This window comes from Rhincodon typus, chromosome 28 (assembly GCF_021869965.1).
Source record: "Rhincodon typus isolate 14 chromosome 28, sRhiTyp1.1, whole genome shotgun sequence".
NCBI classification, from domain to species: domain Eukaryota; kingdom Metazoa; phylum Chordata; class Chondrichthyes; order Orectolobiformes; family Rhincodontidae; genus Rhincodon; species Rhincodon typus.
The window spans coordinates 37,661,055-37,683,314 of NC_063359.1; the positions used below are offsets into that span (position 1 = coordinate 37,661,055).

General features: G+C 45.3%; 1 protein-coding gene across 1 annotated transcript in view; it reads left to right on the forward strand.

Annotated features, from left to right (window-relative positions):
• The first annotated feature begins 5,244 nt into the window (after nt 1–5,244).
• col27a1b (collagen, type XXVII, alpha 1b) overlaps nt 5,245–22,260 on the forward strand; it is an 80,277-nt gene continuing 63,261 nt past the window's right edge. Inside the window, exons 1-6 of the mRNA XM_048613404.1 lie at nt 5,245–5,310; nt 6,363–6,416; nt 12,100–12,156; nt 18,304–18,357; nt 21,403–21,456; nt 21,653–21,706. Coding sequence (XP_048469361.1) covers nt 5,245–5,310; nt 6,363–6,416; nt 12,100–12,156; nt 18,304–18,357; nt 21,403–21,456; nt 21,653–21,706 — 339 coding nt within the window. The remainder of the gene's footprint in view (nt 5,311–6,362; nt 6,417–12,099; nt 12,157–18,303; nt 18,358–21,402; nt 21,457–21,652; nt 21,707–22,260) is intronic.

The window sequence follows — 22,260 nt, forward strand, 5'->3', positions numbered from 1 at the left end:
GTCCCAGCCTATCCAGTCTCTCCCTATTGCTCAAACCCTCCATTCCTGGCAATATACAACCCAGGACTGTGGACTGCAGTGGTTCAAGAATGCAGCTCACCACCACCTTCTGCAGGGTAATTAGGAACGGTCAATAAAGACTGGAACAGCCAGTGAGACCCATGGAAATGACAATACTGGTCCAAACACACCTTGTATGTCTTGATAAAGAACTCCAGTTTGGACCAGAACCATCATTTCAGGTTTGACTGCGTTTTAAAAACCGAAAGAACTGCGGATGCCGTAAATCAGGAACAAAAACAGAAGTTGCTGGAAACGCTCAGCAGGTCTGGCAGCATCTGTGAAGGGAAAAAACAGAGTTAACGTTTCGGGTCCGGTGACCCTTCCTCAGAAGTGAAACATTAACTCTTTTTTTGCCTTCAGAGATGCTGGCAGACCTACTGAGCTTTTCCAGCAACTTCTGTTTTTGACTGTGTTTTACTGGTTTTTCCTTCCGCCATGTGAGAACACCTAATACTTTCCCAAGGGAAGGTGCTGAGGCAGAGACCATGAGAGTTTGTTTGTAAACAGGTGTAGATGGGGGTCCCATGGGATTTGGTGCTGGGGCCACAGCTATTCACGATATGGTTAAATGATTCCGGCTGAGGGAGCCAAATACAAGTTTGCTAACAACAGAGCGTTGAGGTGGGACATTTTTGAGGTTAACAAAATCAAAACACGGTCAAACCTGAAATGATGGTATCTTACAGCGACTTGTTGCAAAGAACACTCACCCTACAATCAGTGCTAGGTTGTTGGTTACTTCTGAACATATTTAACAACTTTAATTGCAATAACATGCTCAGTTTAAAATAAACAAAAAGCTGTCAAAGGAAAGCAAATCATTGGGTGCGGCCTATCAGCCTGAACATATACCATCAGCGAGATGGGGCAGAAACACTGAGCCAAGGAAAATGGACCAACGGAGCAGATGGGTCAACCTCAGTGTGGCACCAGGTGGTCCCCTCTTCTTTGCTAACTGTTCTCCTTACAACAACAACAACTTAGATTTATTTAGCCAAAGTGTTTCACAGGAGCAAACGCAACATGGCATCAAGACATATCAGGAGTTCCGAGGTCAAATGACCAAACGTCGGGTCAGAGGGATAGGATTCGTAGAGCATCTCAAAGGAGGAAGGTGAGGCCAGAGAGATTTAGGGAGGGACTTCCAGTATTTCGGCCTAGAGAACTAACAGTGTGATCCCCAATGACATGGGCAGCATGGTGGCTCAGTGGTTAGCACTGCTGCCTCTCAGCACCAGGGATTCAGTTTGATTGTCGGGTGACAGTCTGAGTGGAGTTTGCATGTTCTTCCTGTGTCTGTGTGGGTTTCCTCCCACAGTCCAAAGATGTGCAGGTTAGGGTGGATTGGCCATGCTAAATTGCCCCTAGTGTTCAGGTAAGAGCAGGCTGGGTGAGTTAGCCATGGGAAATGCAGGGTTATGGGGACATGGTTTGGGGGTGTGGGTCAGTTTGGAGGGCTAGTGTGAACTTGATGGGCTGAATGGTCTACCTCCACACTGTAGGGATTCAATGATTCTAGAAAATTGAGGATGCTCAGGAACCGATATCTTGCAAGCTTGTGAGGCTGGAAATGGCAGACTTAGGGAGGGAGCAGGTTGTGAAGGAAGGTGAAAATGAGGATGAGAATTTTAAAGTCAAGGTGTTGCTTCACCCGGGGCCAATATAGATCAGTGAGCTCAGGAGCAATGAGGGAATGGGGCTCGTTGTGAGTTAAGACATGGGCAGCAACATTTTGGATGACCTCAAGCTTGGAGAGGGTAGAATGTGGAAGGGCAGCCAGGAGAATGTCGGAATAGTCCAGCAAATGAGGGTTTCGTCATTAGATGAGCTAATGCAGGGACAAGAGTCCAGTAAAACACATGAATGTGAGCCAGACACAGCAGAAGAATATTACCATCTGTGTTATGAGCCATTGCTTTGATGTGATGTTCTTTTAAGGCCACAGAAAGAGGATTGGATTGGTTCACTGATGATGACTTCATTAGCTTCCAAGAAATCGTATACCAGATTTAGATTTAGCTGTGCATGTTATTGTCAAGTGTACTGAAGTCCAGGAGTACAGTGAAAAGTGCATAATGTCATCACACACCACACCATTTTAGGTACAAAGGTACCTGGGTACCAAAAACTTAGGTACAAAAAGCATTACCTTTATAGAGTAAGTAGAAAAATAAAGAAATAAGGTAATAGTTAACATTAAAGAAAATCTTAATATAAACGAGAAAAATAAAGGAATAAAGTTAAAAGTTCAACAGTCTATTAACACCTATCATTAACACTTCCTCTTCATCTATATATCGCTCATTACTTCATTGGCATTGTCTTTCCTTTTGCTCTGGGGCACCTTTACCATATGCTCTACATGCTCCCCTCCTCTCCCACATTTTCCAACACCATAACGCCAAGGCTTTTTCCAGACCCTTCAAGTTCCAGTGCAGAGTCATAGGGGACTCGATAACTCTGTTTCTCTCTCCACAGTTACTGCCAGCCCTGCTGTGTTTCTCCAGCTGTTTCTGTCTTTATTATAATAAAATAATCTTGGTTTCTCAGCAGTCCCCTGGGACACAGCCGTGGTAGCGGCTATTATCAAAGATGAACAATCGATGCAGTGTCAGTGGAAGTATAACGCAATGTCTCCCATCTTCTGGTGCAGGATTGGAAATCTGACTCCAAAACTTACCGTGGGAAGTTGTAAAACTACTTCCTATAAATATATTTTATACCCCGTTAAACCTGTAACCATGCCATGTGGTTTAATTGGAGTCGGGAAATATTTCATGTGTTACAAAGAGAAAAAGTGAGAACTGTTAATATTGTCGAGTATCTGAGGGCTGAGCAGAATTAAAACAGAAAAAGCAGTGGCACCAGATGAATGAAGGAGAGTAAGTGTGAAGGTGCTTGAGAGGATTTAGAGAAGATTTGCCAGCTCCAGAGGGCAATAAGGTAGGTCAGAGAAGCTGGGGGATTGAAGAGAGACCTGAGAGTGGAATAGAGGATTACAACCAGTTTAGATAAGATAGCAACTGGAAAAATTTTTCCCATTATCTGGTGTTGCAAGGAATAAGGAAGGTGGATTTAAGATTTTGGGAAAGAGAGGGTGAATGTCAGGAAAAAGAACATTTTTAACAGAGAAAATGGTAACAACCTGGGTAATGGTAACAATGGTAAAATGAAATAAAATGGTAAAATAAAATATAAATATATTTATAAATATATAAAATATAAATATAAAGTATAAATATAAATTATAAAATAACATGGTAACCTGATGTACAGGGTTATGGGCACAGGGTGGGTAGATAATGTTAAAGTATTCAGTCAACCATGGTGGGATTGAATGGTGGGAATATATGATGGGCTGAGTGGCCCTCTCCTGCTTCTATATCCTGTGTCCCTAACCTGGAATTTGCTGGAACAGTATGGAAGCAAAGACAATGAATTATTTCAAAAGGAAATTTGATGGGGCAGCTTTACGTTCGGGGCTTATGGGCTTGGTAACTCCTGGCTTACCTGAGTCTTGAGCCAGGATACATTTCAAGGGCCAGTGACCTCTTTCTGTAGCATAATGACTTTTACGACTTTGTGACTGAAAAAATCCAAGGACTTTGACTTATTTTAAATCTTCAAACACTTTGAGTGATCCCCAGGAGCCCCTAGTGGACAGCTTTTTATGCTCTGATTTAAAGCAGTAAACCTTCAAACAAGATCCCTTCCATTTCCAACCGATAAAAAAATGTTTTTCCACCCGAACGTCTAAATAGTTACAAAGGGAGGAAATTTGTCCGTGTGAATTGAAGGGTCGCCGAACCCACCTAGTCTGGTCAACCTCCTACACCAACACTCTGCCAACCCTCTCTCCCTGGATAACATATAACAGCAAGAGGCAGAAAAAGAGCCACAAAAGGGAAAATCCCGTGGACAGTGCGAGAAAAAATGTTGGAAATATTCTGCTGATCCCTCATGGCAATAAATTAAAGCCCAAAAGAGACTTCTGACTCACCACAATCTCAGCAAATTAACAACTTAACCCTCCCTCCTCCCAAAACCCTAGGTACGGCTGTCTGGTAGAGAAAGCAGACAGAAACAGTCCAGGGTTCCCTTCGATTGATCTATCACTTTGACCTTTAGTTAAAGAACTTACTGACAATGCAGGAACTGTTTTACAGCTTCCCATGTTTGGGGACCCCAATGTTTACTCCATCTGCTCATTGTCTTTCCTCTCCCATGTAAAAGGTGAAGTCAGTTTAGTCTGAGATAACACAGTGTAGAGCTGGATGAACACAGCGGGCCAAGCTGCATCAGAGGAGCAGGAAAACCATTTCTGAAAAAGGGTCTAGACCCGAAATGTCAGCTTTCCTGCTCCTCTGATGCAGCTTGGCCTGCTGTGTTCATCCAGCTCTACACCTTGCTATCTCAGATTCTCTAGCATTGGCAGTTCCTACTATCTCTAAGTCAGTTTAGTCTGACCAGATCATAGGGATGCTCTCTCTAATGAGAGAGACAGCTTGGTGGTGCTTTAGCCTGAGAGTCGCCACACCTCAGGCGAGGGGAGAAGTTGAGAAGGAGACACCTTCCTGATAATCTCAGCCAGTGCAGGAATTGAACCATGCTGATGATCTTCTTTTACGTTGTAACCCAGCTGAGCTAACCACACCTCCACCCTGCTAGGCTTTACAGTGGTGGGGTGAAATCTGATTTGTTGGAAATGGCCATTGGATTGTCCAGTTCCCAACAAGGAGGGATCAGAAATGAGACCCATCATTCATATTCCATAACTCGCACAGACGGACTGCACTAAATTCACTGCGTGTCCGAATAGACAGGGAAACAGAATTCCAGGACAAGCTGGGTTCTGCTGTCAAACCCCAGCACTCCAACGTTAGTCTACGGGAATGTGTTTGCGGTCTGCTCCAGTTATGTCCCTGGGGTTTGGAGAAACGGGGCAGTTTCCTTCGGGCAGGAGACGGTCGTGAGGAGATTTGACAGAGGCGGCTTCAGGAGGGCAATCTGGCTACAATAGCCGGCGCAAAATTGGTGGTAGGAATCGAGAAGGAGAGGGCACAGATTTCAGGTGATTCCGCGAGATGTCAAAAAGCTGACCAATGCAGCGAGTGGTCATGGGTGTGGAATGCACTGGCCCTCAGTGTGGTGGAGGCATGTTCAATCAAGACATTCAAGAGGATGTCAGACAGTTATGTGAAAGAGAACAGTGTAGCAGAGTTACAGGGAGACACCAGGAGAATAGTAGTAGGTGCATCGATCAGTTGGAGAGCCAGCGTAGACAAGATGGGCTGAATAGCCTCATTCTCTGCTGGCATTTCTGACGGAATTGTTATTGGTGCTTTATGCTCATCCATTCCCATACTGAGATCACTGAAAACTGGAATTGGCAGCCAGTAGGCAATGGGTAACATTGGTTCACTAATGCCCTTCAGGGAGGAAAATCTGCCATCCTTACCTGGTCTGGACTACATGTGACTCCAGACCCACAGCAATGGGTTAGTTTCAGAGGGAAAAATCATTACTACTTGGAAATGGTGGTAATGGAGCTCTGTTTACAAGACCTGTTGGACCAGAATGTATCATTTGATAAAAATCGAAAGAACTGCGGATGATGTAAATCAGGAACAAAAACAGAAGTTGCTGGAAAAACTCAGCAGGTCTGGCAGCATTTGTGGATAAAAAAATCAGAGTTAACATTTCGGGTCCAGCGACCCTTCCTCAGAACTGGTTGTTTTGAGAAGTTTACTGCGAAACGTTAACTCTGATTTTTTTTCTCTACAGATGCTGCCAGACCTGCTGAGCTTTTCCAGCAACTTCTGTTTGTGTATCACTTGATAGATTTCCTCGCTTTTCCTTCAATACCTTAACTTCCCTCACAAAATGCACCAGCAAGCCATTGGTTTTAAGGGGAATTAGAGACGGGCCTAGTCAGTGACGCACACGTTGTGTGAAAGGAATAACTAATACTTTAACTTGGTTGTGAATTAGAATTAGAATTAAGTAGAATTAGATTCATTGTCACATGTACTGGCTACAGAAGTACAGATTACAGTGAAAAGTTTACAGTGTCGCCCCCTCATGATGCCATCTTAGGTACAAATTATCTGGGTATAGATCTTAGATACAAAGTAGAGAAATAAAAGAAAGCTACATACCTTACAGTGATTCATTGTATAAGTTAGAAAGTAGGAAATAAAAGTTAAAAGGATAAACATTACAGTCAGATAAACAGATTACAGGTAAACATTACATTATAGTAGATCAGTGCATTTAAAACTCATTTGTGTCTTCTACAGGGACATAAAGGACCACCAGGCCCAAAAGGACCACCAGGCCCGAAAGGTGAAAAGGTAAAAAAAGAACTTGAACTTAGCTTCTACATTGGTCTGTGCTGGAAACTCCATGGAGCTAAATTGTGTTTTGGCGGCGATAGGAGAGTGAATGATACATAACAACTCCATAACAGGCAGGTTTTCACCAACACAGCTCCATTTTTGTGTAACTCCATCACACTAAATGACCTGCTCCTATCAGTCACCCTTTTGGTGCATGCCTGTGGCCCTTAGCCACGTTCACTCTCAATGTGCCCAGTTAAAATCCTCAAACAAACCATTGCATGAACTGGGCCAACATCTCATTCTATACTCACTGAACCACATGGCCTGCAAGCCCCACACATCTGCAAGTGACTTTGTGCATTGAAGACTGGGCTGAATCAAATATGAAATGGCCTTTTTGCTCAGTAGATGGTAGCTGGTTGTTTTGCGTACTCTGTAGAGCTCTCCTAAGATCTCTTACATCTCCAGTGCATTGCTACTCAGATTCATCTGCCTTCAGAGGAGGTGAGGGGTGATGCTCACATTTTGATCATTAGTATTTGGCCTGCGTTTCTGGAGCAAGGTGCTGGAGGGTTGGCACTGCACCTGTGACGTCGCATTTCTGAAACGTGAAATTCAACAGCTGCCCACCTCCTGGTGACCATCAAATGTGGATTTGTGAGTTTCATATTTTTAACGTGTGCAGCTGAAATCCTGTCACCAAGTCACCCTTTATTTACACGTGCACAGTACACTAGCTGTAGATGCCAGCTTAGAGTCAGTCCCCTGAACGGAGGAGATGCTAAATCCCCTGTTAATGTTGGTCATCCAGGGCTTTCCTGATTGGCTCAGGTTAACAACCCCAATCAAGGATCACGTGGTCAGTGAGGTCCACCTGGTTCCAATCACGAAAGTAGCAGCCTGCATTGAAACATACAAGTTTCCCGGGGGGGATGAAAGATGTTGAAAGGATAGATAGGCAGAGGTTGTTTCCCCTTGTAGGAGAATCTAAGAGCAGAGAGCATCATCTCAGAGTCAAAGGTCACACATGTTGTCTACATGGACTTCAGTAAAGCCTTTGACAAGGTCCCTCATGGCAGGCTGATATAGAAGGTAAGTCGCACGGGGTCAGAGGTGAACTTGCAAGATGGATAAAAAAAACTGGCTCGGTCATAGAAGACAGAGGGTAGCGATGGAAGGGTGTGTTTCTGAATGGAGGGCTGTGACTAGTGGCGTTCCTCAGGGATCAGTGTTGGGACCTTTGCTATTTGTAATATAGATAAACGATTTAGAGGAGAATGTAACTGGTCTGATTAGTAAGTTTGCTGATGACACAAATGTTGATGGAATTGCGGATAGCAATGAAGACCATCGAAGGATATAGCAGGATATAGATCGGTTGGTGACTTAGGCAGAGAGATGGCAGATGGAGTTTAATCCAGAAAAATGTGAGGTGATGCATTTTGAAAGGTCTAATCCAGATGGAAAATATACAGTAAATGGCAGAACCCTTAAGAGTACAGATAGGCAGAGGGATCTGGGTGTACAGTACGCAGGTCACTGAAAGTGGTAACGCAGGTGGAAAAGGTAGTCAACAAGGCATATGGCATGCTTGTCTTCATTGGCCCAGGCATTGAATTTAAAAATTGGCAGGTAACGTTGCAGCTTTATAGAACCTTTGTTAAGCCATATTTGGAACATTGTGTTCAATTCTGGTCGCCACACGACCAGAAGGATGTGGTGGCTTTGGAGAGGGTACAGAAAAGATTTACCAGGATGTTGCCTGGTATGGGGGGGCATTAGCTATGAGGAGAGGTTGGAGCAACCTGGGTTGTTCTCACTGGAACGACAGAGGTTGAGGGACGACCTGATAGAGGTCTACAAGGTTATGAAGGGCACGGACAGAATGGACAGTCAGAAGCTTTTTCCCAGGGTGGAAGAGTCAGTTACCAGGAGCCACGGGTTTAAGGTGCGAGGGGCAAGGTTTAAAGATGATGTATGAGGTAAGTTTTTTACACAGAGGGTGGTGAGTGCCTGGAACTCGCTGCCGGGGGAGGTGGTGGAAGCAGATACTGTAGTGACTTTTAAAGGGCGTTCTTGACAAATACATGAATAGGATGGGAATAGAGTGATACGGTCCCCGGGAGGGTAGGGGGTTTTAGTTGTGACGGGCAGCATGTCAGTGCAGGCTTGGAGGGCCGAAGGGCCTGTTCCTGTGCTGTAATTTTCTTTGTTCTTTGTATCTAAGACAGAGATGAGGAGGAATTCTTCAGTCAGTGGGACATGAATCTATGGAATTCTTTAGTGCAGAGGGCTGTTGAACCTGGGTTATTAAGTATATTGAAGGCTGAGATAAAAAGACTTTTAATCAATAAGGGAACTGAGGGTTATGATTTGATTTTTTAAGTCACTTGAGTTTGCACTGTTTTCCCAGTGGAGAAAGCCCCAGTTGGAGGGGGGTGGGTTTGGGTTTTGTATTGTCTGGAGACATAGGATTGAAGGACTGGAGAGTACGTTGTTGGTTATGTTTTATAATGGTCTCTTCGAGACCAGCTGATTCATGTGAAGTTAAAGGAAAGCATTGCATCTTAACATTAGAATTTCTCTTCCAATAAATTGCATATGGTACAGCATGGGAGGAGGCCATTTGACCCAATAAATCTGTGCTGGCCCTTTAATGAACAATCCAATCAGTACTTTTCCCCACCTCTTTCCCCGTGTCCCTCCAATTATTATCCCTTTGAAATATTTACTCAATCCCCTTTTGAATAATTCTGTTTAACCTGTTTCTACCAGCCAGTCAGACATTGCATTCCAAATCCTCACCATTTGAGGCATAAAACAGGTTTTCCTCATGACATCTCTGGTTATTTTGCCAGTTATTTCAAAATAAAACTGACCTCATTGCCATAATGCATTCACTCTGCCTGTCATAAGCCTAAAAGTATAATATTTCATTCACTAACACAGCAGAGTTTCTCCCAGGCACTTGGAATTGATATAGTGAGCTCACTGTTTCAAATTGACTTCCTGACCTTTAAACAACAACTTTCTGAATTGACCCACATCCATCTTCCTCTCAAGAAATATAAAGTTATTCGCATGCAGCATGAGGCCAGTTGGCCCATTCATCTCATGCTCATTCTCTGGGTAACAATCCAGTCAGTCCCATTCCCGCACTCTATCCATTGCCGTGCAAGTCTATTTCCTTCAAGTATTCGTCCAGTTTCTTTCCCAAATCATCCACCGTTTCCACCTCCAACGCCCTCGTGTGGAATGGATTCCAGGTCTTCCTGATATTCCCCTGTATTTCTGGTCTACAGTCTGTCCCCACATATTTGTACCTCTTGCTGTTGAGAGCAGTTTTTCTTTGTCTGCCTTAATCAAACTCTTTATGCTTTTGAACACCTCCAACCAATCTCCACTTAGCCTTCTCTACCATAGCATCCAATCAGGTTGGCTTTTGCCCTGAATGACAATTTATATGATACAAAACACCTTTGTCAAAAAGTTTAAGCGACAGACTTAATGTCACGATTCAGGAAGAGGAGAAGATATTTAAGATAAATGCATCATTTTGGGGGCTACAATGTTGGACTCATTCTTCAACCTTCAGTGAAACCAAACTGTATTTCAGAGCGTGACAATCACCATCATCATATCTGCAAACGGCGACCCATTTCTGGCTCCAGAAAACATTCATTTTCTCGATGGTTTGAATAAAATTCAACAGTGAAATTGGAGAGTGAAGCAAGCAGGTTTCCAAATATAGCAATTGTACTTTGTAAAGAAAAAAAAGTTATTGAGTTCACTGGAAGGGAAATGGAAAAGATCGAGCTCTTAACCCTGCTTTGAGAGTAATTACTCCCATTTTCCAGTTGATCTGACGTTTCGGGTTTCTCTTGGTTGGCTTCAAACTGAACGAGTTCTCCAGACATTAGCGAAATGGGACAGAGTTTCTGCAGCTCATTGCTGATTCACCTCTACAGTGTCTGCGATTAGAAACAGCTGGAGCAGACCCATGGGAGACAAACTCCACAGGATTCGCGAGTTGCCCTGAGGGTGGGAGCAACTGCCAAATCCTGATAGTCGAAATTAACTTGCTGTCTGCACATGAGCCAGAGAGAGGAAGATTCCATTTCACTGGAAGATTAGGAAAGAGGATCATTTTGTAAGGGCTGCTGTTGTGACTCACATGGAGCAGAGTTTGCAGCAAAAGTTTGCACCTTCACAAGTTTGCGATAAAATGTGGAGTGCCAATTTGTCGTCACATTTTACATAAAGTCCAATAGGATCATGGAACAGTGCAGCGCAGAAAAAGGCCATTCAGCCCCCAACTCTTTGATAGGGGCTCTCCAATTAATCCCAATACACCTGCAGATTGTTTTAGAACATAGAGCATAGAACTGTACAGCACAGTACAGGCCCTTCAGCCCACGATGTTGTATGGAACTTTTACCCTAAACCTAAGGTCTGTGTAACCTCCACCTCTACCTTATACTATCATCCATATGCCTATCTAATAGCCGCTTAAATGCCCCAATGAGGCCGACTCCACTACCCTCTCCAGCAATGCACTCCGTGCCCCTACCACTCTCTGAGTAAAGAACCTACCTCTGACGTCTCCCCTATATCTTCTTTTGTTCTTCTTCTTCTTCTTGCCTGGTGGCATCGGGCATTGCAGGCTGGGCAAGCCTTTATTGTCCGTCCCTAATTACCCCTTGAGAAGGTTGTGTTTAGCTGCTTTCTTGAACCACTCCAGTCCATATACACCCTTCAGGAGGGAATTCCAGGATTGTGACCCAGCGACACTGCAGCAACAGTGATATATTTCCAAGTCAGGATGGTGAGTGGCTCGGAGGGGAACTTGCAGGGGGTGGTGCTCCCCTGTATCTGCTGCCCTTGTCCTTCTAGATGGAAGTGGTCGTGGGTTTGGAAGGTGCTGCCTGAGGATCTTTGGTGAATTTCTGCAGGGCATCTTGTAGATGGTACACACTGCTGCTACTGAGGGTTGGCAGAGGAGGGAGTGGATGAGATACAGATCTAAAAAGTTGTTTTTATCCTGTATGGTGTTGGAGCTGTTCGCTGTCATCACACTCCTGACTTGTGCCTTGTAGATGGTTGCCAGGTTATTGAGTGTCTGCCCTCTCTAAGCTGTGATGCTGCAAAAGCAAGTGTACAGACCCCCTTCCTGTCTACACTGCAGCATCAGCCTGTACCTGAGCCTAACCTCTTCACATCTCACAGACCTTCACTTGTGTCACTACTTGCCTTTTCAAATCATTGGCCGTTCATCTTCAAAGCTCTCTTAAATAACATTTTCAAAACTCAGTGCTGAGGGAATGCCGCACTATCGGAGGGTCAGTGCTGAGGGAGCGCCGCACTATCGGAGGGTCAGTGCTGAGGGAGCGCCGCACTATCGGAGGGTCAGTGCTGAGGGAGCGCCGCACTGTCAGAGGGTCAGTGCTGAGGGAGCGCCGCACTGTCGGAGGGTCAGTGCTGAGGGAGCGCCGCACTGTCGGAGGGTCAGTGCTGAGGGAGCGCCGCACTATCGGAGGGTCAGTATTGAGGGAGTGCTACACTGTCGGAGGGTCAGTGCTGAGGGAGGGCCGCACTGTCGGAGGGTCAGTGCTGAGGGAAGTGCTCCAATTCTGGAGTGTCAGTGCTGAGGAACATTGAAGGAAATTAAAATCAAGGATTTTTTTTCTCGTTGCAGGGTGAACAAGGGGATGATGGGAAGGTGGAAGGTCCTCCTGGGCCCCCTGGAGACAGGGTAAGTGCTATTTTGTGACAGAAACTTCGGTTAGTATGATTAATTAAACCAAATCTTCCATTAATATCTAATACAATAATTCTTGAGGCTATGTTAATCTTTCTTTTTACGGCCATATCTGCCCACTTTAATAAATTATGTATCTGTACCTGAATTCTGCTCCATTTTTCCATTCAAAATTTGTATTTTTATTTCCAAAAGGCATTGCTTTACATTTCTCTGTGTTGAATTGCATCCGCCACCGGTCTGCCCTTCCTGCAAATTTCATTCCGAAAGCAAAACGCTGCAGAGGTAGGAAATCCGAGCTAAAGACAGAAAATGCTGGAAACAATCAGCAGGTCAAGCAGCGTCCAGGGAGAGAGAAGAAGGTTAATGGGTGGCATTGAATGGAGACAGTAGAGTCTCACCCCAACAGCCTGGAAACCAGGCACGCCCCATGTCGCCTCCTTTCAGCTTGAGGCCTTGCCCAGGATCAGGAGTAGAAATCCCATTATCCCATTCCCCAACCATGGGCTGGAATTGCTCGGCGGCGCGACTGGGCGTAGTGGCTACTGCCGGTAATGCAGCCATTGGAGTCTTAATGTCGCCAGAGGCTATAACGATGAGGGTCACAGGTGAGGATCAGCAGTAAGGGCAGGGCTCCATGTTGAGACCCCAGCTATTCATGTAATACATTAATGATCTGGATGCAGGATCTGAGGACATTGTTGTTCAGTTTGCAGATGACACAAAGGTCGGTAAGGACATTGTGTTGAGGAGGCAGGGAGGCTGCAGATGGGCTTGGGCAGGCTGGGAGAGTTGGCAAAAAAAGTGGCAGATTGAATACAATGTGGGAAGTTGCAAAATATGCACTTTTGTAGAAATAATTGAAGCATAGACTATTTTCTAAATGGGGAATGGCTTCAGAAATATGAAGCACAAAGGAGTCCTGGTTCAAGATTCTGTAGAGGTTAACATGCAGGGTTCAGTTGGCAGTTAGGAAGGCAAATGCAATGTTAGCATTCATTTTGAGAGCGCTGGAATACAAGGGCAGGAATGTACTGCTGAGACTGTAAATGGCTCTGGTCAGACTGCATTTGAAATATTGTGAACAGTTTTGGACTCCATATCCAGGGAAGGGTGAACTGGCTTTGGAGGGGGTCTAGAGGAGGTTTGCAAGAACGATCCCGGGGATGAAGGACTTGTCACATGAGGAACAGGTGAGGACTCTGGGTCTGTACTCGATGGAGTTTAGAAGGATGAGGGGGGATCTCATTGAAACTTATAGAATACTGAGACGCTTCAATAGTGTGGACATGGACATGGTGTTTCCACCAGTAGGAGACACTAGGGCCCGAGGGCACAGCCCCAGAATGAAGGGACGACTCTTTAGAACTGAGATGAGGAGGTATTTCTTCAGCCGGAGGGTGGTTAATCTGTGCACCTCATTGCCACAGAGAGCTGTCATTGAGTGTATTTATGACAGAGATAGATAGATTCTCGATTGTTAAGAGGATCAAGAGTTTTGGGGAGAAGGCAGGAGAATGCAGTTGAGAAACATATCAGCCATGATCAAATGGCAGAGGAGACTTGATGGGCCAAATGGCCTAATTCTGCTCCTATAGTTTATGGTCTTACCAGACTCGAAATGATAACAGTGTCTGGAGAGATCTTATATAAGTTCATAAAACACTAACCGGTGCAATAAAACGAAAGCATAGGTTTCTGGTGATGGTATAGTAATAGCTGACATTGTGGCATCAGTTCAAGTTGCTGAAGTGACTAATTCAGAGCTGGTCTCAAGAGGTTTCACTGTAAGGAATAGTCAGCATTTGGTATTGAGGCACTGTGAAGAGTAAGCAACGTACAAACCTCATAGTCTGTCACCATGGTTCCAGTACTCAGGGCTGGAGGTGTTGTCATTACCAGTTTCTCATCCCTTCCTTTGTTGACAGAGTTACATTTGCCCTTCCTGGTCTGTATTTGTTGTGTGGGCCTTGGACAATGGATGTGTTGGGGACCCCAGTATAGGCCAGGAACTCTGCTCCTCGCCTCTGACACGACCTCACACACGCCCAGTAGGATGAGCGAGTTCATAGGTAAGGCACCTGACTTGCATCTCTGGCAGACTGTACCAACATTCGGGTGGCCACTTGTGTACGTTTCTGAGATATTTGGAAAGTATCAGCTCGCAGCTGCCATTGCCCTGCAGAAAGCCGCAGTTTCAGCTTGGAGCAGCCTCTCTCTAAGGGCTGTGCAGGATAGTATAAACCATTAGGGGACCATGCACAACTCCACACCAGAACCTAATATGAGTACTGGGGGCGTGCATTTAAGGTGGGAGGGGAAAAGTTCAAAGGAGGTGTGAGGGGCAAGTTTTTTACACAGAGAGTGGTAGGTGTCTGGAACATGCTGCCAGGGGTGAGGGGTGGTGGCAGATACAACAGGGGTGTTTTAGGGTCTTTTAGATAAGCACATGGGTATGCAAGGAATGGTGGGATATGGACCAAGGGCAGGCAGAAGGGATTAGTTTAATTTGCATCATGTTTGGCACTATTGTACTGTTCTATGTTCTAACCCCAGGCATCTGAGGCTCAAGGAGACAAATATCAAGTGTGCCCAGAGGGCCATCAAGCCAGTGAAAAGTGCTCTGGCTGAAACTTGATGGTCTTTCGATGCAAACTGTTGTCCTTGACCAAGAGTTGCAGACTGTCACATTCTAAGGTCCTATATCATGTGCTGAGGGATGCACTGTAGCTTGGGGCAGCTGTCACACAGAGGCAGTGGGGAGTGGTCACTGTCTAATGCCCTTCAGTTATACACTGAGGGGCAGCAAACTGTCGATCCCTCTGGGCTGTGTGCCTTACCAAAAGCGTATGTTGTGAGGAGCAGGAGGGTGGAAAATGCACCGAGGCATTCTCAGCGAGGTCCATGCTGTTTCGAGAAAAGCTTATGTTTTGGAGGTTTCTAGTCTTGCCCCTGGGCTGTTGTACCCGACATGGAATGTTACCTGTAAATATTAACACTGCAATCATATCGAGTGAAACATGGAGACAAGTTGAATTTTATTGTCGGTAGCGGAATATTTAATTGAAACATTTTTCGATTGTAATGTGGTCCAAGGCTCAATGGTTGGCTCTGGGGAGTCACACCAGTGGAGCTAGGCCAAAGAGTTTCCAAGCTAGTGTTCAGAGAGCACACTACACAGTTGCATATTTACCCAGTATTGATTAGAATGGAAATGCTGTCCCTTATCTACTGTGCTGCTGGCTGGTCTGGGAGGAACACAGCTCATAGCTTGAATGTGTACAGGTCTGCCACTGTACTCCCACTGATGGTATAGAGGGAGTATACCACAGCATCGTCCTGTTTGGAGGTGTGCTACTTCCCTCATTCAACAGCAGGCAAAGTACAAGGATGGCCTAAACTCCCCCCTGCCCCAAACGCTAAATCTCCTTCTTCTGGAAGCATGAACCGTTAAGTGAGAGTCTTAAGACTGAAATCACAGTTAACTTAAAACAAATGGCCTGTTGCTCCACTGGAGATTAATGAGATCGAGGAATGATAGACGCCTCTTCCAGCTCCCCACACGCTCACATTCCCAGCACAAGGTCAAAACCCCACATCTGATCTGCAAGCAGTGAGCTGATGTAACTGAATTGATGCTGTAGTGGACGTGACAACAAACTCTGCAGCGAATCCCAAAGACAATTCAGTTTCCGATTGCTAAATTGTTCCCAGAGCACTTGGGGTTAGTGCGCATCCAACTCCCAACAGATGCTCTCAGATAACTCCTAGCCAAATTTCACAATTTCAAGCTCCAAATAATTTACTTAACTCTTGCCACCTCGCCCCAGACTTGGCAACGATCAAAGTGCAAAGGAGTTTTGACTCCACTTGCTCTGGCACACTGTCCCCAGCTAGTTCCTGAAAAAAAAATAGCTACTGTGCTTTCTGCAAAATGTTAGTTATACAAAGCAAAACATCAGCTAGGAAATAGGGGCTTGGTTAGCTCAGTTTTCTGGAAGGCTGGTTTGTAATGCCTGAGTGATATCAACAGTATGGGTTCAGTTCCCACATTGGCTGATGTTGTCATGAAAGGTGGCACAGTGGTTAGCACTGCTGCCTCACAGTACCAGGGACCTGCATTCAAATCCACCCTCTGGTCTGGAGTTTCCTCCCACAATCCAAAGGTATACAAGTAAGGTTCGTTGGCCATGGGAGCTGCAGGGTTATGGGGATAGGGTAGGAGGTTTGGTGTGGATTCAATGGGCTGGAATGGCCTGCTTCCATGCTGTAGGGATTCAATAATTCTCAATTGTCTGCCCTCAGGTCAAACTGTCATCAGCTCTCTCCTTCTCTGATGGGAGCACAGAGGGTGCTGTAGTGATTTTTACCTTGGATTGGACATTAAAACCTTGAAGGAAGATCGATGAATTATATTTATGTCTATCCTTTCACAACCATTGGATATCGTAAAGCACTTTATAACCAATGGAAAGTAGTCACTATTGCAATCAGCAAACTCAACAAGCCAACCAGAGTACAACAAGCTCCCTCAAGCAGGAATAGCGAAAATAAAGACTTGCACTTATATAGCACCTTTCACAACCAGCGGACCAGCCGATGAAGCACTTTTTGAAGTGTAGGCATTGCCATTTATGTAAGAAATGCAGCAACGGTAAAGTGATTGGGGGAGGACGATCTGTTTTTGTGACGTCACTTGTCAGAGATCGATGCTGGCCCAGAGAGAACTCCCTGGCCCTTTTCCAACTACCTGAGGCTCATTAGCCAATCCAGAAAGAGTGTTTTCCAGCAGTGCAGCACCCCCCACCCCCCACCCCCCACTTCAGGCCTGCAGTGGGATGTGAGCCTTGAGCTATGGAATGAGACATGAACCTAGGACCTTCCAGTCAGAGGCAAGAGTGCTACATTCGAGCCAGAGCAGACACTCCAACAGACCAAGTAAATTTCAATCAGAAACTGATTTTCAAACAGGAAACAGGAGCAGAGACTCATCTATTTGCCCCTTTGGCCCTGCTCCTGTTCCAGGCTAATCTGACACTTCAGCTGTACCATCCCTCACCATCCCTCACTAGACACTCGCATGAAGAAGGAGGTGATAAAGATGAATGGTATGTTGGCCTCCATAGTAAGAGGACTCGAGTACAGGAGCAGAGATGTCTTACTACAGTTGTACAGGGCCCTGCTGAAACAAGACACAGAAATAGGCCCTTCGGCCCATCAAGCCTGCATGTCAAAAACCAGCACATAGCTGTTCTAATCCCATTTTCCAAGCATTTGTGTATCTTGGCATTGCAAGTACACATCTAAACTCTTCTTAAATGTTATGAGGGATACCATCCTTACAGGCAGTGAAGTCCAGATTCCCACCACCCTCTGGGTGAAAAACATTGTGTGCAGTTTTAGTCTCCTTACGTGAGGAAGGATGTTCTGGCGATGGAGGGAGTGCCAGCAAAGGTTCCTGGGATGGCAGGACTGACGTACGAAGAGAGACTGGATTGGTTAGAAGAATAATTGGGGGGAATCTATAAAATTCTAACAGGACTAAACAGGACAAACACAGGAAAGATGTTCCTGATAACCAGTGTCCAGAAGCAGGCTTCACAGTGTAAGGATACAGGTTGGGCCACTTAGAACTTGAGATGAGGAGAAATGTCTTCACCCAGAGAGTGGGGAGCCTGTGGCATTCTCTGTCATGGAAAGTGGTTAGGGCCAGAACATTGAATATTTTAAGAAGGATTTGGATACAGGTCTTAGGGCTAATGGGATTAAAGGGAACTCCTGCTCCTGTTGTCTAAGTTTCCCCATAATTCTGACATTGGGGAAACATCTATTGATCGCTGTTCTGAATGTACCAATCAACCGAGCATCCACAGGCCTCTGGGAGAGAGAATTTCAAAAACCCCACAACCCATTGAGTAAAGAGAGCTCTCATAGGTGTCCTAAACGCCTGAGCCCCTTCTTCTGAGACAGTGACCCCATGTTCTGGATACCCTGATCGATGGAGGTAAGTATTCTCTCACTCATAGCCCACTTTTATCTGCTCGAAGATCGCCTCTGAATGTTTTATCTGTTATTTCTAGTGAAAGAGGAGAAAATGCATGAATTAACACAAGTGCGTGCATGTGTGTGCTGTTTCCACAGGGCCCTATTGGCGATCGAGGAGACAGAGGTGAACCTGGAGATCCTGGTTATATTGTAGGTTATTCTATATTTCTCTCAGTGGCAGTCTGTACCACTGCTTTAATTTGATTTGATTCGATTTGATTTATTATTGTCACATGTACCGAGATACAGTGAAAAGTATTGTTTTGCGTGCTAACCAGACAAAGACATACATTACATAAGTACATCAGGGCGATAGAACAGAATGCAGAATACAGAGAAGGTGAAGAGAAAGAACAACTTTAATATATGAGAGGTCTGTTCAAAAGTCTGATAACAGCAGGGAAGAAGCTGTTCTTGTATCTGTTGGTGTGTGTTTTCAAACTTTTATATCTCCTGCCCGATGAAAGAGGGAGTCTAACCAGGGTGGGAGGGGCCTTTGATTATGTTGGCTGCTTTCCCGAGGAAGGAATGAAAGTAAGGAGCCAATGCACATGGAGCTGGAAAAGCACAGCAGGTCAGAGAGCATCCGAAGAGCAGGAAAGTCAACATTTTGGGTCAGAACCCTTCGTCAGGACTTAAAGCCAATGCTTATTGCCCATTCCTCACCATCTCAGAGCAAGTGGTTGTGAGCTACCTTCTCGAACCATCCATGTGGTGTCAGTACCCCCCTCCACTCTCAGTCCTGCTAGTTTCGAGGATGGTGACCCAGCAACACTGAAGGAAGGTTGATATATTTCCAAGTCCAGGATGGTGAGGGATTTGCAGGGGTGTTGTTCCTGTGTATCTGCTGCCTTTGCCCTTCTAGGGGGTAGAGCAGGACAGTATATGCCTGCCCACTGTAACACTAGCTCTCAGTGCATTAACAGGCTTCTCTCCCACTCCTTTACACTCATTCTGCCAAGGTTCCATGTTCTGGCTTTTTACAGCGCCTTCCAAACCTTTCCTGGTCCTCTGATACTGCTTGGCCTGCTGTGTTCATCCAGCTCTACACCTTGTTATCCCACCTTCAGAAAGGTGTGTTCTCCGTCATATCTCGGAGCTGGGACAGCAATTACCCAAACTCGTTTCTGCCACTCGATGCAATTTGACTCTGAACTGGCCCCTTGTTTTGGCGACAAATTGGTCTGACGGGTTGAAAAATACCGTCACGGGCTGAGGTTCAATAATTGTGAAAACTGGCATTGAGTCGCAAGACCCAAGGAGAGCAGACAGAACGCTGAGCATAAAGTGACTGCAGCTTGGGGAGCTTATGGTGCAGTGGCAGTGTCCCTACCTCTGAGCCAGGAGGTTGACTTGATTTTGATTTTATTGTCACGTGTACTGAAGTACAAAAGTACAGTGAAAAGTGTATAATGTTGCCACACAAGACTCCATCTTAGGTACAAGTACATAGGTACAGAATCTTAAGAACAAGGTCCAGGTTTAAGTCCCACCTGCTTCCAGAGGTGTGTAATAACATCTCTGACCAGGTTGATTAGAGAATATCAATGTAATGGAATTAAAGGTTTCTTGTGGTGCAGTGGTAGTGTCCCTACCTCTGAGCCAGGAGGCCTGTATTTAAGCTCCAGAGGTGTGTTCTAATGTGTTCGAAATGACTGCATGTCTCTCAAGTGGCCTTTGAAGGTCAGCGAAGTGGCAATTATTCTCCTTGTGTGTGTATGACAACAGATGCACCTACGTCCTTGTGTGTGATTCAATATTCTTCCTCCAAACGGCCAGATTCCATTCAGAGAGCCTGGAGCCATTCTGGGGGGTGGCAGGGTTGGGGGGGGTGGTGGGGGCTATGTGCTAGGGTCAGATTCAGGGCTGCCATGTTGGCGTCTGCGCCAGGAGCAATGACAGGTCCCCATCCATGCGGTCGTTACCTCGAGGTTTGACTTTTTCCAGCCTTCCCCAGCTGCACAGCTTTCCACCTCACACCTAACCTGAATGTGAACGGTGATCTCTACAAATAGGAGCAGGCAGTGTGAGCAGATCACAGCCTGGTACCAGATCATACTGGCACTGGCACTCCACCATATTGGCACATCCATCAATGTCCCTGATTCACACCTGTCCCCAGATGGATAACAAAACATTAAAACTGGCGAGTACCAGCTTGGATCAGGGTGGCACAGTGGCTCAGTGATTAGCACTGCTGCCTTACAAGCGCCAGGTTCAATTCCACCCTCGGGCGACTGTCTGTGTGGAGTTTGCACATTCTCCCCGTGTCTGCGTGCGTTTCGTCCGGGTGCTCCAGTTTCCTCCCACAATCCAAAGATGTGCAGGTTCGGGTGGATTAGCCATGGGAAATGTAGGGTTATGGGTCTGGGTGTGTTGCTCTTTAGAAGGTCGGTGCAGACTCAATGGGCTGAATGGCCTCTATCTGTGCTGCAGGGATTCTATGAGTCTAGTTGGGACATGAACCTGCGATATTAGGCTCAGAGGTAGGGACATTACTACTGTGCCATGAAACCCTACATGCTGTCAGTTATTCTTTCTTTCCATTAGATATTTATGACACACCTCTGCAGCAGGTGGGACTTGAATCTGGACCTCATGGTCTAGGAGTAGGGACACTACTACAAGAGTTCTTTCTCCTCTCAAACATAATCAACAACATGCATCAGTTGTAACTGAGAGCTCATTTGGGATTTGAACCCAGGACATCTTGCAAGGTCAATGTCCAACACATTCCAGAGGGAGAATTACGCCCTTAGAATATGGAGCACAGCCCTCTTCCGTATATTTCAAAATGGAGTTTCCACTATATTCATTTCCCAATGTGACTATTTGTTACTGGTTTCTCCCTCAGCAATCACTGACAGCAGGGAGGATTATCACACAATAAAAATCGAAAGAACTACGGATGCTGTAACACAGGAACAAAAACAGAAGTTGCTGGAAAAGCTCAGCAGGTCTGGCAGCATCTGTGATGAAAAAAATCAGAGTTAATGTTTTGGGTCCCCAATTAGCTTCCACTGCTGTACCATCTCTTATCCTTTTCTAAAATGGTTATCCCCACTTTGAATGACAGCAATAGAACAGTGCACAAACATGATGTTACTTGAGTGTTTGGATTAAAATTCACAGAGTATAATAGAATTATGTAGGATTTGGCACTGTTCGAATTGACTAGTTTATATTCACTAACAGGGCCAACGAGGGCTGGATGGAGAGTGGGGGAAGCAAGGTCAGCAAGGTTTACTGGTAAGTGCACATTAATCCCTGAGATTAAGGTTTCATTTTACTAGAATACAGAACACTTCTTAAGTGCTGTGGATTACTTGTGTGATTGAGGGCTCCCTTGGATGGGAAAAGGTTGTAGTGAATGATTCCATATGTAAGAACATTGACTTAACAAGAGATGCAGAAAGCTCCTTCATTGTTTCTTTTGAACTTCTAGGGTAACCCAGGACCTCCAGGCAAACCAGGTGTGAAAGGTTCGAAGGGTCAAGAGGTAGGTGACTGTAGCTCAACTGCCCTACAACAAACTAAACATTTCATCTGACCCACCGGGATCATAGGAGTTACTGTGCACTTTGGCTTATCGCATCTGCTCTGGTTTCTCTTCCCCTTCATTAATGTTTCACATTTTTAAGATTTACAGAAACAGATAGTCAGTATTAATTATCACTGAGCACTTACTAACAGGCCACTGCTGGTACGAGGTCAAGTCAATAAACTCTCTTCACAAGTAAATATATGTATTGTCACACATCACCGGAGTATTGCACTGGAAATCAAGTCCCACAATTCCTGGAGTTGTCGCAATTGAGAAAAGATTTAGTCAGACTTTCCAAAGTCCCTAGTTCACCAATTCAGCTCAACTAAAACACCCGCTAGGTTGTGAACCTAACAAACAAATAACTGTTTATTACAGAGATAGTAGGAACTGCCGATGCTGGAGAATCTGAGATAACAAGGTGCAGAGCTGGATGAACACAGCAGGCCAAGCAGCATCAGAGGAGCAGGAAAGCTGACGTTTTGGGTCGAGACCCTTCTTCAGAATTT